Source organism: Pinus tabuliformis, chromosome 8 (assembly GCF_031772625.1).
Source record: "Pinus tabuliformis cultivar Carrire ecotype Pingquan chromosome 8, CPIR1, whole genome shotgun sequence".
Classification (NCBI taxonomy): domain Eukaryota; kingdom Viridiplantae; phylum Streptophyta; class Pinopsida; order Pinales; family Pinaceae; genus Pinus; species Pinus tabuliformis.
This window is the reverse complement of record NC_142294.1, coordinates 1,904,396,586-1,904,415,452: the sequence shown is the minus strand read 5'-3', so window position 1 is coordinate 1,904,415,452 and position 18,867 is coordinate 1,904,396,586. Positions and strand designations below refer to the sequence as shown.

At 39.6% G+C, this 18,867-nt stretch overlaps 1 protein-coding gene across 1 annotated transcript in view; it reads left to right on the top strand.

Moving 5' to 3' along the window:
* Positions 1-10,114: 10,114 nt before the first annotated feature.
* LOC149244041 (uncharacterized) overlaps positions 10,115-18,867 on the top strand; it is a 107,609-nt gene continuing 98,856 nt past the window's right edge. Inside the window, exons 1-2 of the mRNA XM_089371387.1 lie at positions 10,115-10,476; positions 10,563-10,864. Of these exons, the coding sequence (XP_089227513.1) occupies positions 10,115-10,476; positions 10,563-10,864 (664 nt within the window). The remainder of the gene's footprint in view (positions 10,477-10,562; positions 10,865-18,867) is intronic.

Below are 18,867 nucleotides of genomic sequence, written 5' to 3'. Positions count from 1 at the left end.
TGAAGTCAGCTACCAGATAATGAAATATATCACCTGTGAAGGGAGGTTCAACATAATTTATGGTTATCACTTCAGGTTATTACATGAATTGAGATATGGGATGGACCTACCTCTAGCTAGAAAACTCAGTCTCCCATATTTCCTCCTCCAGTCTTTGATAGAATGTGGCATCAAGCTAAATGCAGGGGTCCTAGACCAACTGGCCTACCATGGGCTCATCAAACTGTTGGCAGAAGATGCCCTACACACATATACCATCCCCATAGCTTGGGAAATTTTCAGGAATATGTCTAGAGATGATGACATCAAAACTTTGACTAAGGGCATTAGGCCATCTAGCAATGAAGAGGGGAGCAGATAGAGGAACTTGAGAAGAATAGTAATGAGGAAGCACAAGAAATTCAAACAGAAGGAAAAAAAGAGGAGAAATTTGACAAAACCACTATTGAGCCTAAGGCAGAAAAGGAGACAACCTTAAAAATAGAGAAGAGGAAAAGGAAAAAGGTTGAGAAGAAAAAGCCCAAGAAAGCCCAGAAAAAGACTGCCACAGGAAAGGCAGGGACTCAGCAAGAAAAGGGGAAGACACCACTAGAGATAGCATAGACACAAGTAAAAACAACAGACACAAGAAAGACTGCAGGAGATGAAGGAAAAGAACAGCAGGAAGAAACATCCCCTGAAACATTGGCAAGGGAAGCAGCAGCTATGCTTTCTACATTAAGCACTCCAGCAAAACAAAAGGGAAAAAGAAAAAGGCAAACCTCTATGTATTTCAAAGCCAGGAGGAGCACCAAGATTAAGGTGGGCAAGCCCCAACCACCATCAAAAGAACCCATAATCATTGAGGATGCACCTACTAAGAAGAAGAACAATGTAAACTTTGAAACGGGAACTATAAACTCAAAACGAGAACTCTGGCCCAAAAACCCCAAAAAAACCACAAAAACAGTGCTCAAAACGAAAAGTGTGTATACTGGAACGATGTTTTTTTTTTTAGGTGTCAATTTTGCGGTTGTTTTAAAAATGGCAGCGACTACGAAATTTTCTACGAAATTTTTCTGCAAAATATAGCTTCAGAAAAAAAGTGTTGATACTGGAATAATGGTTTTTTTTTTTAGGGTCAATTTTCATACTTTTTAAACAATGCTAATAAAACCAATTTTTTATGTCTCAAACAAAGTTAACTTTTAAGGAAAAACACATTAATGTTTCTGGTAGAATATCATTTTTCTTTCTTAAGTATAAATTTAACATGTTTTCAACCACAAAACTAAAAAAACATGACATTATGAACAAATTATTTCACTGAATGAATTCAAAAGTCTTTATTTGTACACTGAATAAAAGAGACATTATATCTCTAATTTGATATTGCATTGTAGATATTTAAACAATAAGATTTATCATACTTAAGACATAATCCAACAACATAAAAATGCTTCATAACTTCTCATTTAACAAAATATGGAAAACATCCATTTTATTTGAAGATACGATGCATACATCAGTTATATAAACTGTCTTAAACAATTATTCAAAATCACTCATATTTTCTTGCACACCATCAGAATTCACATCTTCAGATGAGTGACTGGATGCTGACGAAGATGTTCCATATTCTTCTCTGTCATCAACTAGTGCCCCATATGAGTCCACATGCATGCCCAAGATTCCAGGTTTCAAAAGTCTTCTAGATCTACGACTGGTTTCAGCAGAGTCCCATGTCAACACTGTTCCTTCTGGTAACAACCTTTTCAGAATCTCTGTCGTCTTGAAGCGAAGAGTTCCTCTCTTTGTTAAATTGAAGTCATAAACAAGTATGTCAACATCCTTCAATTGTAATATGTCTGTGCGGCGGCGATTTATATTTGTACCCTTTCTTTTTCTTTTTCCACCATTTTTTTTGTCAACTACCATCTCTGGCTTATACACACCATTGAATGGGTGTGTATTTGTGGCATACCAATGTACTTCAACACCTGTAACATCCTCATTTTCTGTAAAGACCTTTAAAACTTTAGCAACCCAAAATGGATAGCCATTGGGATCTCCATCTGCTAGCACTGCAATCATGCAACCCTCCTTAATATCCTGTACTGAAACCCTATAAAGGTCTTCCATGGCTTCACGTTGTGCACGAGATCTTCTGGAACCTATATACATCTCTCTTTCCTCTGCCTGTGAAGAATTAATAATACCCTGAGATTGTTGTTGTTCAACAATGTTTACTTCCTCATGTTCATTCGACACATTTTGTGGCCAAATAAATGGATTTTTCAAAGGTATATCTTCATTTATTGTTGTCGAAATGAGATCACTTTGATTATTGAAAAACGACTCCCACCAAACTGAATCAGCAATGTCAAAGTACTCATATGTATATCTAATACATTTTTTAATTTCTTCCAGGCAATCAGAATAATTTATAGCCCTGTTCTGTCTACGTGCATTCTGAACTTCACCAACTGATTGTAATGACAATATTTTTGATGCAAATATTGGATGATCTGGAATGAACTTCAAAAATTGCAATCCTGATGACGGTGCCCACTCTGTAGTAGTTGAATACTTCTTGCCCCATATTAGTGTTTTCCCATCAATTTTTTTGATACGAAATTGATGTTGGAAGCTAATGTCATTAAGTTGTTCAATGCATTTCCCCTCACCATATGATCCCAGAATAAACCTTCGCATCTCAATAGTTTCTTCCAACACTTCAAAAGCAGGCTCTGGCATGTATGATTTCTTAATACATTCAATTAGTGATGGCAAGCTCCCAACTTCCTTCCTCCTCAATGTGACTGAAAAACGACTGAACATCTGATCAATATGGTCATGAGTGTGCCCAACAAGAAGGAAACCAACCTTTACCTTTTGAAAAATTCTCAATTCAACAAGCATGTTCAGATACCCAAAAACAATCTGATTTTTGTTTTCACGGCAAGTGTTGTCCAATTGTAGATACAAAACTTCAGGAAGATTACCAGACCAATGAGAAATGACATCATGAATTATGGTTATGGTCAGATTTGCATCATTATGAATATTTGGAGCTGTGAAGTACACCCTTGGCAACATTTTCCCATTGAAGACCATACAACCGACCAAGTGAAACTGAATAAAATTTTCCTCTTGTAGATTTTTGGGTGTGCGAACAAAATGTGGTAAAAGTGTTTTCTTCTGGTCCATACCATCAATTATCAAACCCAAATATTTATTTGGATTATCATAACACTTCTTTCGATGCTTGTACAACTGCTTCCTTTCATTTGTTTGTTGTTCGCGATGCTCCTGAAGTTCTTTGACAATTAAATCTACACAACATAAAAGAAATTCATTAAGAAATATGTTTTCATAGTTGATGACTATACAATTTTAAAAGTAAAAGTTATGAACACTTACCTCTTTCTGAGCCTTCACATTTGTCCCTTTTTGATTTAAGAGAAGCACATGTACTGCAAATCCCCATCCTTGTCTTCTTAGGAATACGAACATTATTGAATTCTTTCTTCCATAGCTTCACAAAATATTGATATGTAATAAAGTGGCCCTGTCCCTCAGCACTTTCTGCATATTCTTTGTATAAGTTGTAGATTTCTCGTCTTGAAAAATTATCTGGAATATGTATTGTCTCTCTATTTGGCATACACTCTCCATGCTTTGAAAAGAAATCTTTCATCCATGACATTGCAGTATTTGATAATGGCCCAAACTGTCTTTTATAACGTACTTCTGAATAAAATGTGGGATCCTTTTCCAAATTTTCTTGAATTCTCGAGAGACGAAAATTCCCAAGTGAATGAAACATTTTGAAAGCTTTTCTACACAATAAAAAATTCCTAATATGATAATCATAACCTGACAATGTAGATTGCATGCAGCCAACTAAATATGAGTTTTGCATGCTTTTATTCATTGACAAATATCTCTTCCTGCTTTCTAATGCAAATGTGAAATCCATACGTTTCAAGCAATTTTTTTGGCAACATTCACTTGAAATGAGAGCGCTGATAGAACTTCTTCTCGTCAGATATTCTGCTCTACCCCTTGTATAACTAGAATAGCTTGCATTGATACGAAAAGGTCTACTCCTACTCCTTGATACAATATTTCTTGGCAACATCTCCATCATTGGATCTTCATTTTTATAAGGACTTTCATCATTAAGAGGAACGTTATCCACACTATGATCTGCTCTGATTTTCAAATTTTGACTGAGAGGATACCCTTCATCTTCCCCTTCTTCAGTGCTACTATCATAGTCCTTAGAATTCAGACTAAATGGAAAATCTGACTCGATGTTTAATGGATATTCTTCCTCATGTACATTGTCAGTGCTGCTCTCATAGTCCATAGAATTAGGACTATGTTGAAAATGTGGCTGTTTACTTATTGAAGATGCTACATCCTGTCCTTTGTCACTGCTACCTTTATACTGATTAGAATTAGGACAAACTGCATCATCCTGTTCTTCATCACTGTTGCTCTCATAGTCCTTAGAATCAGGACTAAGAGGACATTGTGATACTCCAATGTTTTGAGAATCATCATCCTGCGCTTCATCACCGCTGCTCTCATAGTCCTTAGAATCAGGACTAAGAGGACATTGTGATACTCCAATCTTTTGAAAATCATCATCCCGTGCTTCATCACCGCTGCTCTCATAGTCCTTAGAATTAGGACTAAGAGGACATTGTGATAATCCAATCTTTTGAAAATCATCATCCCGCGCTTCATCACCGCTGCTCTCATAGTCCTTAGAATTAGGAGTAAGAGGACATTGTGATACTCCAATCTTTTGAAAATCATCATCCCGCGCTTCATCACCGCTGCTCTCATAGTCCATAGAATTAGGACTAAGAGGACATTGTGATACTCCAATCTTTTGAAAATTATCATCCCGCGCTTCATCACCGCTGCTCTCATAGTCCTTAGAATCAGGACTAACTGGACACTGTGACAATCCATACTTTTGAAATTCATCATCATGCTCATCATCACTGCTGCTCTCATAGTCCTTAGAATTAGGACTAAGTGGACACTTTGACACTCCATTATTTTGAAATTTTCCATCATGCACGTCAAAACTGCTGCTCTCATAGTCTTCAGAATTAGGACTAGGTGGACATCGTGACCCTCCATTCTTTTGAACTTCACCATCACATTCTTCAAAACTGCTACTCTCATAGTCCTCAGAATTAGGACTAAGTGGACATTGTGACACCCCATTCTTTTGAACTTCACCATCATGCTCCTCATCACCGCTGCTTTCATAGTCCTTAGAATTTGGACTAAGTGGAATCTGTGACTCTTTAAATTCTCCATCCCCTCTTTCATCAGTGTTGCTCTCGTAGTCCTTAGAATCGGGACTAAGTGGAAGAATTGACTTTCTATTCATAGTGGAAGGATTCCCACTATATTCATCAATATGAATAGAGTTGTTACGCGATGAAGATGTTGATGGTGTATAAACCGAAACTTCACCATCAGAGCAATCCATCACTTTCAAATAGAAAATGTTGAATGACACAAATGGAGTCTCCTGAGAGTATTATATAGCTTAAAGAATGAAATATTCCCTCCAAAGTTATTCCCTCCAAAAATTTTCGCGAAAATATTTCCCTCCAAAAATTTTCGCGAAAATATTTCCCTCCAAAAGTTTGTTAGATTTATTTACCTTTATTATTTTATTCTACAATTGATTGAAAAACATAAACTAATTTATTTTTATGAAATAAATCACTAAAATTCAAATTGTAAATCACAACTTGTACATTAATTATTCTAATAGTTAAAGTATATCATATTTACTCAACAATTTCTTTTTTTTCTAATTTTTATAATATATTCTCAAACATATTAATCCCACATTCAATCCGTTGTAAAACAACTCTACAATATTCTCTCTATAATAATGTAAAACAAATTATCCCACATTAATCGTATGGAAAAACATCTTCGTAATTTCACTTATATAATAAATTTCGCTATCACTATTACTCGCCTCACATCTAGGTTTTCTGAAATTCCTTGAAAGACTCGTGAATTTGTGGAGCAGCGATATTGCTATCAACAATATATACAACGAAGAATTGTCGCAATTGAAAGGCAAGTACAATTATTTTTTCGAAATTTTCATATTAAATTACGTTAATGAAAAACATATTTTTTTTTAAATTAAAAAATTTTCCAAGCCAAATTTTTTTTTTTTATACCACATGGTGAATCGGTAACTGTCTAGCCTAATCTTGCTATTTACCCCACCCCGCCCGCCACACCTCCCCCCTTCTCCAACCCCTACCCCCCTAACTCCCTCCCCCCCCCCCATTTTTTAATTTTTAAAAAAAAAAATTTCCAACCCCACCCGGCACCCGCCCCCACCCCGGCCAAAAAAAATTTCCAACCCCACCCCGAGCCCACCCGGCACCGGGCCGACCCCTAGGTCCCCCGCCCGGGCCGCCACGCCCCCCTCCCCCTCCGGCCCCACGGGCCGCCCCGACCCCCCTCCCCCCGCCCGGCACACCCCCCCACCCCTGCCCCTCCGACCACCGGGCCACCCCACCCTCTCCCTCCCACCAGGCCGCCGCACCCCCACCCCCTTCCCCCTCCCCCCCTCTCCCGCCCCTCCCCCCTCCCCATCCCCCTCCCCCGCCCCTCCCCCCTCCCCCTCCCCCTCCCCCTCACCCACCCCGCCCACCCCGCCCAGCCCACCCTGCCCGCCCCGCCCGGCCCACCCGCCCACCCCGCCCACCCGCCCAACCCACCCGGCCCACCCGCCCACCCCGCCCCGCCCACCCCGCCCAGCCCATCCGCCCACCCCGGCCGCCCCGCCCAGCCCACCCGCCCAGCCCACCCCGCCCGCCCCGCCCAGCCCACCCGCCCGCCCCACCAGCCCACCCGCCCACCCCGCCCAGCCCACACCACCCGCACAGGGCCACCCCCGGGCTGCCCCGCCCCGCCCGAGGGCGGGGCGGCCCGGGGGTGGCCCTGTGCGGGCGGGGTGGGCTGGGCGGTGGGCGGGTGGGTGGGGCGGGGTGGGCGGGTGGGCTGGGCGGGGCGGGCGGGCGGGCTGGGCGGGGCGGGCGGGTGGGCTGGGCGGGGCGGGCGGGCTGGGTGGGCTGGGCGGGGTGGGCGGGTGGGTTGGGCGGGGCGGGCAGGGTGGGCGGGTGGTTTGGGCGGGGCGGGCGGGGTGGGCGGGTGGGCTGGGCGGGGCGGGCGGGGTGGGCCAGCCCACCCCTCCCACCCCGCCCAGCCCACCCGCCCGCCCCACCCAGCCCACCCGCCCACCCCGCCCGCCCCACCCCGCCCACCCGCCCACCCCGCCCAGCCCACCCGGCCCGCCCCGCCCAACCCACCCGCCCACCCCGCCCAGCCCACCCGGCCCGCCCCGCCCACCCGCCCACCCCGCCCGCCCCGCCCAGCCCACCCGCCCACCCCACCTGCCCACCCCACCCGCCCCACCCCGCCCGCCCACCCCGCCCAGCCCACCCGCCCCGCCCCGCCCCGCTCAGCCCAGCCCACCCCGCCCGCCCCTCCCAGCCCACCCGGCCCACCCGCCCGCCCAGCCCACCCGTCCCGCCCCGCCCACCCCGCCCGCCCAGCCCACCCAGCCCGCCCACCCCGCCCAGCCCACCCGGCCCGCCCCGCCCAGCCCACCCGCCCCGCCCAGCCCACCCCGCCCGCCCAGCCCAGCCCACCCCGCCCGCCCCGCCCAGCAATTTTTTTATTTACTAATTTATGTGTTTTTTTTTAGGAAAATGGCATCAAGAAAAATTTCTGTGAATCTTTCTGGAGCAAGGAGTCTTAAAGGTGTATCTTCAAAAAACGTTGGTGAACGAACTCCACCTGAGCTCATACCTACAAATATGTCAACTCCTTTAAGTGATAAGAAGCTAATCTCAGATTGGAAAAGTTCAAAAGAGGTGAAATTTCCATCAAGAGCCTGGTATGTGAAAGAAAGAGAGAGCACAACTGTGAATATATATCTATACATTGATACACGCAATACTAATGAAAATTTGGAGGTGATGGGAAAAGTCATAGATATGTGTTCGGTACCAAACACTGAAGTTGTTTACGTACTTACAAAAACTGCCAAGTCACATGAAAGGATTAAATACCGACTATCATATTCATTATATGATAGGAGAGAGGTATCTACAAAGTTGTGTAAACAAATCGTAAATGATATGACACAAAACACGGTAAGTATTGTTATTTGTATTTTTATTTTGCGTTTTGAAAATGTCTCGCTATATTTTTTAACTTTGATTATATTAACATATGATATTTTGTTTGGCAGAATTTTGTTGAAAGCTGTTCAATTATGGTGGGAGGCATTCATTACATAGAGAATGATATCATGAACGTTGTCTGCCATTTTTACTCAGTGTCAGAGGAAGATATGCAAAACATGGAAAATGTAGTAATTGATGATGCTACAAAACTACATCCAAAGAATCAGAAAAAAAGGCCTCTGGTGGATAAATCTAGCAAGGGTAAACAAGTTACTTTTGAGGACGATGAAGTTGACAATGAAGCATATGTTGCCATTACTGAAGATGACATTGAAATTGTGGAAGGTCATAAAAGACCAAAAGTAACAATGGCCAAGAATAGATCTCTTCAGAATGTTAAGACGAGAAAAAGTCGAGTTGAAGATCTTGAAGTAGTCATTACCAGCAGTCAAGAACCTAGTGAAACTTCAAAAGAAAGCAGAGAAATCATTACACCAGGAGCTGATTTAGGTGATGGCATTATCAAAACAAAACAAAATGCCATTCGACAGAATTTGACAAAGAGAAACTTATTTGATGGTGGTCGTACATTTCAATTAAATGTGACACAAACCTATAAGGCAAGTGAAGGACAATGCCAATATCAAGTCAGAAAGCCGCATCATCTGCATGTTCACAACTTGAAGACATTGATGAGGTACAATCCATATGCTCATGTGGTTAGTTATGTGCTTCTTGTTGATCCACTTCAAGTTCCCAACAAAGAAGCATTTGATAAGTCAAAATGTTTTGAATACAATTATTATGTGCTTGGGGGGAACCATTCTGTTGAAGCTCAAAGACAATTGATGGAGGAATATCCTAATAACCCACGTTTTGAAACGATGAAATGTATCATTTATGCTGGTTTAAATGAAACAGAAGCAAAGCTAGTGGCATGGGATCATAATTCAGATAATGAATATAGGATGTCTATGACTTTGGTCCAAAAGGTTAGATTTATTCATAGTGAATTCCTAGAAAAATGTGGTGGGGATAAGATCAATATTACTACAGATTTCCGAAAGGAATGTTGTATGGAAATAGGCTATCAAATTGAAGATAAAGGCAATTCAAAAAATGGAAAAGACAACAGATCTAGTGATTTATTCAGAGGTGTTGATAACATTTTCCAATTGGCATTAAGAACTGGAGATATTTGGAATTTGATTGATGACATTTTTAGCATGTGGGAAGACATTGGCATTAAAAACCAGAAGGTCAGAAAGTCTAAGCCATTGATATGTAGCAACAATAAATCAGCGCCTGAACTGAAGCAACTTCTAGACGATATGACCATCACGCCTTGGAGGGCGATGCAAGGAGTGAAAGATGAAAAAATTGTCAAAACAATATTATCTCGTGTGAAGTCGGGGGAATTATCATTGGAAGAAATGTCTGAAGAATTTCAAAAGTAAGTTTGCTGAATTATTTTTACTTATTTCCAGGATTATAGTTATCTTTTAACTAAAACATGTTTTTATTGGTAGTATTTGTTATACATATCAGTATATTAACTTTTTCTTACTTTATCTATGCAGTCACAAAGTTTACATGAAAATTCAGGAACAAATGGTTAAATTGTTGAATGAAGATAGTTGGGATGATGTTGTACGCAACTATCCAGATTCAAGTTCTACATCAACATTGAAAGCTTTTTATCTTGCATTTAAAAAGGTAACTTGATTTATACATTCAGTTTTAATCATCTGTGTACTATTTTTAATTTAAATTAAAACTTACACATACATTTGTTTGTTTGGTAAAAGATGAAGAAAGAAGATAATGGAGCACCAGACAGTTTCAAGACTTTTATTGAAAAAATAAAGATTGAAAGAATGAGAAAGCAACGTATTAAGAATGTTGAACTTGATCCAACTCTTAATCATTTCATTTGGAATGGGCTAGACACTATTCAATATCAAGTAATACAAGGCGACTGTGAAGACATTGCGAAACTCATACCAAAAAGGGATTATGCCCTCGTTATTGCAGATATTCCCCATGGTTTCAATATTCCAAACATTTGCTATGATAATGACCCTTATACTTATCAAGCTTTTAATAAAGTGGTGGCGGGATTTAAGGAAGTGACGTCATCACCATTATGGAGATTTGTGACATTTCATTCAGACACACAGTTGGCAATGTTATTGTCAAGCTTCAAGGGGAAAACAAATTCAAGGATGCAGCTTACATGGTAAGATGTTTAAAGGTATATTTGATTAATGTTGAAAAATTAATTTATGTACAAGTTAATTGAACTTTTACTATTTTATGTTACAGGCAAAAGTCAAATCTTCTTGACAATGAAGATCAACAATTTATAAATGACTGTGAGTTCATTCATATTGATAGTTGGGCAAAAGATGATAGCCATATGTCTATGATTTTTAATCGGGTGGACAAAAAGAGTCATAGCCAAATACTGACTTATGATGCTGTTGTGAGAAAACTAACATATGAAGACAAAGAAATGAAAGGAGAGATAGTTAACATTTATCAGAAACCACAATTATTGATTAACTATCTTATAGACATATGTTCAAATGAAGGAGATTGGGTTCTGGATTTATTTTCTGGCTCAGGTACGTTTTGCCACATGGAATTGAATTTCAATATGTTCTTTTTTTTAATTAATATGTCATTGTACTAATTTACTTCATTATTTTTTTGTGCTTGATAATTAGGTACAACACTAGCATGCTGCCTTCAAAAAGGAAGAAATTGCATTGCAATTGAGAAAGATCCATTACAATGCAATTTCATTCAGCAAAGAATTAATGCTCTTAAATTTCTTCCAGATGCAATGCAAGAAATTGGGTTGAAGAAAGGGGACTTTAGTGAATCACGTGTGGCAAAAAAGGCAAAGGAACCCCAACCACCATTACATGGAATGTATGGAAAGACACATATTGGGGGATTTGCAGACATGAAAGACCAACTGGAAGAGGAAAATGAGCAAAATGAGCAAAATGAAACAGAAAATATTGTGGAAGAGGACAATGATGAAACTCTAGAGGACGAAGAGTTTGGATTACGTGACATTCTTGATTAAATTTAAGTTATGCTTGTAACTCAAGCTTTGCAATGTTTTGACTTTGACATTTTATGAGAAGAATAAACACTCAATTAGGGTTGTTATACGTTCAATATTGGTAATATGTGATTTTTGCATTGATTTTTAAGTTAATCATTTTTTTTTGAAAAAAAAGTAGTTATTATTATCTTTTTGACATGAAATTCATAAAAAAAACTATTATTTGACCATTTTTAGTTAATATTTTTGTATAAAAATTGTGATTTTGACATGTTAATTCTAGCAAAAAATTATCAAAACGTTTAGTTTTTTTGTTATATTTATGTTAAAAATGGTTATTTTTTATGTCCATTGTTAAAAAATGTTGTTTTTTAGAAACAATTATTTCATGTGGATTGAAAAATTAATTAAGGGGGTTGAAAAGATGTCTAAATATGTAGATTATCTAAAATTCAAACTATCGACTTTATAATTTAAAAACGCAAAACAATAAAAAGCCCACTAAAAAAAAAAAAAATTAAGATAGAGAACAAGAAAATATGAATACAATGACGACTTCAAAAACTATCAAATTTAGAAAATAATTTTTTACATTTCACACACTAGAAAATTTAAAGTCAAAAAATAGGTCTTTTAAAAAAAGGGTGTGATGCAGAATACACACTTTTTAAAATCAGGATGAAAATCACTACCATTCACCGAGCCTCACCCACTTAATGCACATGAAAAAAATTAAAGTTCCAAAAAGCATGTTCTTAAAAAAACATGTGTATTTTGCATCAACACTTTTGAAAATCGGGCCATTTTTTTGCCACCTCTACAAAACGGGTAACAGTATCAGTTCCCGTTTCAAAGTTTACATTGTTGAAGGAGGAATCTCCCTCCAAGATATCTATCACCTACGAGAGAGGGAGTCCCAAAACCTCCACGTAGAAGGAAAGAATCAAATTGATGGTCTCCAAAGTAGTCCTACAGGAAGCTCAAACCTCTCTACAGGAGACAATGGCCAAGCTAAACGAAACTGAAAAATTAGAAGAGAAGGCAGCAGGACAATCATAAGAGGAAGGCAAGGCCAAAGAAATACATGAACCAAGCCCTCAGCGTAATTTAGGCTCCTATTACAATCTGCTAGAAGGTGGTAAGATCATCCCACAAAAATTCGCTATGCATCTTTTCTTTGAATTAGAAAAAAGAAAGGGTCAGAACCCACACCTAGATGCAAATTGCAAAATCTAAAGGAGTTGAAGATATAGGGCACATGGAAGACAAGTTGAACGAATTGAGAAGGTAGTTGGGCATGGTAAGGCACATAGAGAGCATTAGAAGAGCCCAACTACAGGAAGAAAATGAACTACTGAAAAAGCAGTTACAGGAATAAGAAACTCAAGGGGGAGACAAGTTGCCAATCTTGGAAGGGCAACAACAATAAGAAGGTCCCTTAGCAGATACTGAAGCAACAGTTAAACAACAGCAAGAGGGAGAGCCATAGACCGATGTTGGAATGCCGATGAAACAACAGCAAGAAAAAGAATCTCAGGCAGCAGCTGAAGTGCCGATTTTGAAATAGCAGTTGCAGGAAAAGGAAGCCCAGATGGCCTGCATGGCCAACTGGGAAATGGAGGCCTTGCAGTGCAGACAACCAGCTAAATCCTATGCATTGTATCTCAAAGACCAGTGCCTCCAATTCCATATTAAAACATTGGCCCAGAGGGGCACAATCCCATTCCAAAATTATGGTCAGTTTATGAATCTATGCGATACTAGCTCAGCCGAGGATAAAGCCAAATTAGCATAATTTTACCTTCATAATATGGCACTTCCAGACATGAATTTATGGGATCCAAACACTGCATTGGGAGATCTAAAACTCATGGATATGGCTTCTTGGTTGAGCCATGAAGAAAAGAGAGCAGTATAAATTCAGAAGATCATGACAAAGGAGCTAAGTGAACCCCTCATGGTAAGGGCAGAACCAGCAGATCCACTAGCTCTCATATATGCCCACCAGCACCTTGCAGACAATCCTCAAGTTTCCCCTGACTATGTTGAAAGGCAAGCACAGGCTATTGCTCACTTTGAAGATATGGAGAGATTTTTGGCGATAACTACCTTCATGCTTGCACAAGAAGATGGAATACATTGTCACATAGCCTAAAGATCAGGGAGTATCACTCCCCACCCAGAATGAGGGAAGCTATGAGGAGAGTACCCCTATACAAACAATCAATGCAAAACTTGAAAGCCAACTGGATTGGTCTTAAGTTCAGTCCTCCACTACTGCTAGGACTGTTGGAAGGTGTCAAGGAGGAGGAAGAACAAAAACAATGGGAGGAAGTGGACAGGAAAGCAGTTTTTCATGACAAAGAAGAGGACATCACCTCAGAGGCTTGGGATGTCAGGGAAGCTGTTAAAGCTATTAAAGATGAAGAGCTAAATTAGTTGCTTAGAGGACGAGCAACCCATTCAGCAGGGGGTGATGATGAGCCCAAGAAATGGGTAACTATATGGGCTCATTCTACCTATTATTTTCATTTAATCCACCATTCTCAATAGTTTTGTGCATGTTTTTGAATATATTTATGTCAAAAGAGTGAATGGGGATAGTCACTTTGCCACATAGTCTAATGAGTGTTTATTGCAGATTTTTGGACATTTTTGGACAAAGACCAGGCATTTATGAGCAGATTGGCAGCCAAACTCGAGGAAACAAGGCTGAGGACTTATAGGAGGGGTGTCTCCTTCATTAATGACCCCTTCCTTGAGTTCTCCATCAACAACTCAGAGTACAAAGGCCCACAATGATGATTCCAAGGGGCAGCCGAGCAAGTCTAGTAAAGTTGTTGTTATCTTCAGTTTTAGGCAGCCGAGTTCCTTAAGTTTAGGAGGACTGTTGGGAGTCCTCACTTGTATAAATAAGAAGGCTTCAAGCCTCAGTAGGTTAGCCATTTGATAGTCTATTTTCGCACTTTAGTGCAACCTTGTACTCAGCTCATTTTCGAGCTATTTTTGCAGACAGTTTTATGATGTAACCATTATTTTTTATCAATAAAGATAAATCCAGCTTTGAACCAGCACTGATATTTCGTAGAGGGCTGCAACTCTTGGGTTTGGGCCCAACCCAAGTTCCCAACAACTCCTTTGGGTATTTATATGCTTTTTCTTGCATTCATGAGATAATTTATGTTGTTTAGGTTAAATCTTGCTTTGTTAATTAGGTTTCTTTTGATGATTAGAATAATTGTTCTTGCTTCAAGTTGATTAGATAGTTTGCTGCAGTAACAGAAAAATATCCAAAAAGGCTACCAAGCAGGCCTTGATCTCCTTTCTCCCTCCTTGGGACCATGATTTGAGATCAAGGCACTATTACTGCCACCAAAAACAGTGTTTTTGCTTTCCAATGCAATTGCTAGTGTGAGATTTCGAGTTGGAGAAGTTGATATCAGTTGGATTCTCATGCTTAGATCATTTCTTGTTCATTTACCATGGATTTCTTGCATAATTTTCTGTCTATAAAGTTCTGTTCAACATTTCTCTGGTTTTAGGTCAGATTTTAGGTCAAAATAGGCAAAACTCTGTTTTTCGGTTCTTGCTTGGGTTAGTTTTGAAGAGTAAATGTGCAGCTCACTTGAAGAGCACTCCAGCTTATCATTCTTCCATAACACATCCTGCTCCAATTCATCTCTCAAGATTTCCCCCACTCATTCGCCATACTTCTCCAAACTACCCTAATTTCTGCGTTTTTGTGCAAAATTGCTTTCTCAACCTTTGAACAATCCAACCATCTCCTTCATTCCTGATCTTCATTAACAAAGTCCTAGACCCCTCAACACTTCCATCCAGCCTTCATTTCCCTTCTTCCATCATTTTTCCACCTTCAAACCTCCAAAAACCACTTTCGGCCTCCTCTTGTAGATCCTCCTGTAGATCCCCTGCAACCTCCTGTAGAAGTTCATGCGAGTGATTTTTCGAAGTCTGATCGCAATGGAAGTCTCCAAAAGGGTACTAGGGACTTCTTAAGACCCCTCTACACCTTCTTCACCTCCTACAAAATCCAGCTCCATCTCCCTTTGCCACCAAACCTCTGCACAGTCACAACTAGTTAAAACACAAGCATAATAATTCCACATAAACTTGCTCAAAAGTACAAAAAGATGGTTTCTTCTCATTTCTCTTCCAAAGTAGCTTGAATACATGCATTTTACCTTTCTAGTAGTTAATGGCACCCATCTCAGTAGTTTCCATCTCTTTTCTTGTAAAAGTAGGGTTAGTGGGTAAAACTAGGGTTTTCTAGGGTTTGCGTTTTCATCCTCCTTCTGCAAGTAGAATAGCCTCTTTTGATTTAGCTTTCTTTCATCACAGTTAAAAGCTTTTTCTGAGAACTCATAGTATTTGGCTTAAGCTCCTAGTGAACTTGTGCCAGTTGATCAAGTGACAACCTGCAGTAAGAGCTAGTACTTGTGAATATAGCACCGTCGCTTGCAAGTTTGTTACGAACTACCGGGTTGATAAAAGTAAAGTAGGGAGCCCCAGGAGTTGCAGCATTATTGCTGCAATATTGGAGCTCACCATTGATTGGCCATAACTTGAGTTGGAGATTGGGAAAATGAGAAGTCTGGTCTAGAAGTAGGTATGGATGGTGAAGAACTTAGTACTAGATTAGTACTAGTTAAAGAAGTGGATTGTTGAGAAGAGGTGGACTTAGTAGAAGTGAATGGGGAAGTAAATGGAGGGAATGGTGAGGTGATATCATTGGTATCCGATTCAGATCTTGATGTGGTAACTTTCTTACATCACAATGAATGGGAAATTCAAAAGGATTTACTTTGAGCCTTTCACCTTGTAATCCAGTTAATACACCAGTTTCTCATAAAAAGGAAGTGACACTTTCTTCAAAGGCTTCAGGTCTCTCGTTTTCTCGGAAGAAATGGATATTTTTTCCAATTTCTGTATCAAGGAGTGAAGTTCAGGAGACTCAAGAGTGTAATATGAAGAAGGTCGGTGTCTTAATACTTCAAGAGATGAGGGAGATGTTTCTACTACTTCATATTTCTGATCCAAAGATTTTGAATGAGATCTAGAAGAAGTAGAATTTGTGGAGGGGTTTTGACTCTTATGAAAAATTTTCAATTTATCTTTAAAGTTATATGAAATTCATAGTCGGATGGCCCTCCTTCTAGTGCAAAAATGTTGAAGCCTCAGATTTCTACTGCTCCAACATGGGGAATAACCACTCGGTCTAGACCTTAAAGAAAGACAACTCCTTTTCCGTTTGAAGTGGTGGCTCCGATTGGGGATGATGGGACCAGTTTCCCAATGTGGGTTTTAAAATGAGAATGGGTGGATTTCAAGCGATTGTAGTAAGAATAATGATAACTAAATGGTCTATTCTATCATGCAAATCTCTAGCTAACTTAATCTAATATAAACTCGGGTATTCTATGTGATATGTGATCTAAAAAGATATTTGTTTGACATGTGATAATAAAGATCAATCACACATTAAACAGAGATGATAACGTGCAAAGATAATTTCTTTGACTAAATAGTTAGTCAAAGAAATGTGTAAACTATATCGCATATATCTCATGATTATATATGAAAATATACACCTTCAGCTAGGCATCATAAAGTAGTGCAATTAACGCATAACAGAAAGAACATATTCCATATACAATTCATGAAAAAGAAATGTTATCACTAATTAAACAGAAATAGAACTATTCATACAAGATAAAAGTACCATATGTGTGAATTTCTTCTCATTTGACTATTGACATAGATCAACTCCTCTCTTTAGATCAAATTATTCTTCAAGTATACAATAGTGCATCAACAAAGGAAAGTAGTTTGATATTTAAAATAAACAACCATGTTCCATAATTTCATCATGGCATTCACAAACTTTCATAAGTGCATTCTTTGCAAATGTTTTTGATAAATTTCTAGACCCTTCTCTAAATGCATGAGAAGGGTATAAATACTATTCTAACTAATGTTCAAAAATAGATTATACAAAAATTTAAGGAGGTTTCAAACAACCTTCCTCATAACTAGCAACTAACTCTAAAAATAAAAGTGAATGGATGAGCAGAGGTTATAAAGATGATTTGTTGTTTTCTAGCTTCTCCTTTAGATCACATATATCGGATATCAATTTCACTTGAGGAGGTGCTACAAACTGTGTTCTAACCTGTCCTGTGAAGATAACATCTATGAGAGGTTGTAGCATCCTTTGAGTTGAATGGATTGAGCAATTAAGCATCATGATCTAGCTGTGAGGTTTGACAAGGTATTGCCAATATGCCTCCCAGTCAGCCTTTGATAACTTTGTGATCGCTTCCCTTTGGGTTTTCACCTTTGCCTTCCAGTTTTGATCCAAGTCATTTAAATGTGGAAGCGGCTTTGGATTACCTTATTTCATTAAGTTGGTAGTGTGAAAAGTGTAATTTATTGCTTTTACTATTTTCTTTGCCACTCCTGCTGCTCTTGCCACTGCTAACTCCACCTGTTTGATGCGCACATCCCAATCTATGAACATAATGTCCTTATGTGTCTCCTTAATCTTGGGCAAATTAGATCTCCTTCCTTCTTCAGTTTCTTGTCATTCAATGAATTCAAAGATATTTGTATTTAAATAATTAAATTCAGTTCTCTGGTCAATCGCCTTATCCGTTAACTGATCACTGGTGATCAGATAAGGAGTGACATGCGACATTCTTTGGAAAAATAAATCTTGTTGTTTCGATAGAAGGGAATTTATCTCTACTGCCTCTTTGATGAATTCATCGACAGTAGGGACATATTCATATTTTTCCATGGCTTCTTGCAATTCTTGAATTTGCATGTTCTTCACAAACTTGTCTGCTTCATGGCTTATCTTAACGCTTCCATATTCTTCTGCAATTGAGCAATTTGTTCAGCAACTTGTTGGTTCACATTTTCTTTTTAAATTTGCAGCTGTTGCTCGAGCCGTTCTATCTACATAAAAATAGATACCTCCGTAGCTTTATCCATGGTGGTTGTAGCATACGCCCCTGTAAACTGCGCCAGTCTTGTTAAAATTTCAGTAGGATTGGAAGGGATGTCCTCACAAACTATGTCCGTCGGCTCATTCCCGGTTGGGATCTTGGGTGTTTCCACCCTTATTATTTTCCTCTGTCTTCTCACTACATCCTTGTGTAGTGGGATGTAGAACACATCTAAAGGAGGAATTTTAGTCACCTTTAGGATAATTTGATATGCTGGCAATGCAGGAATGATTTTTGTATGATGTGAACTTGTCCCTTGCTCATCCATCGGCTCAGACACTGAACTCTACTAAGTTTGCAAAGGAGTGTCATATTCTGTTGTTTCCTGGGCATCTATTGTCCTAGGAGTGTCTTCTAGTTTCTTATTTAAGTGGTCCCACTCCTACTCCAGATTGTTTCTTCTCATCTCAAAACCAGTATCTTTAGTTAGGTCACTTATGACCCGCTTTTCGGTTGACCTTCTGCTCGATTCCATTGTATTCTCGGTGTCCTGGGATTTCCCTGTGTCCACTTGAGACTCTAT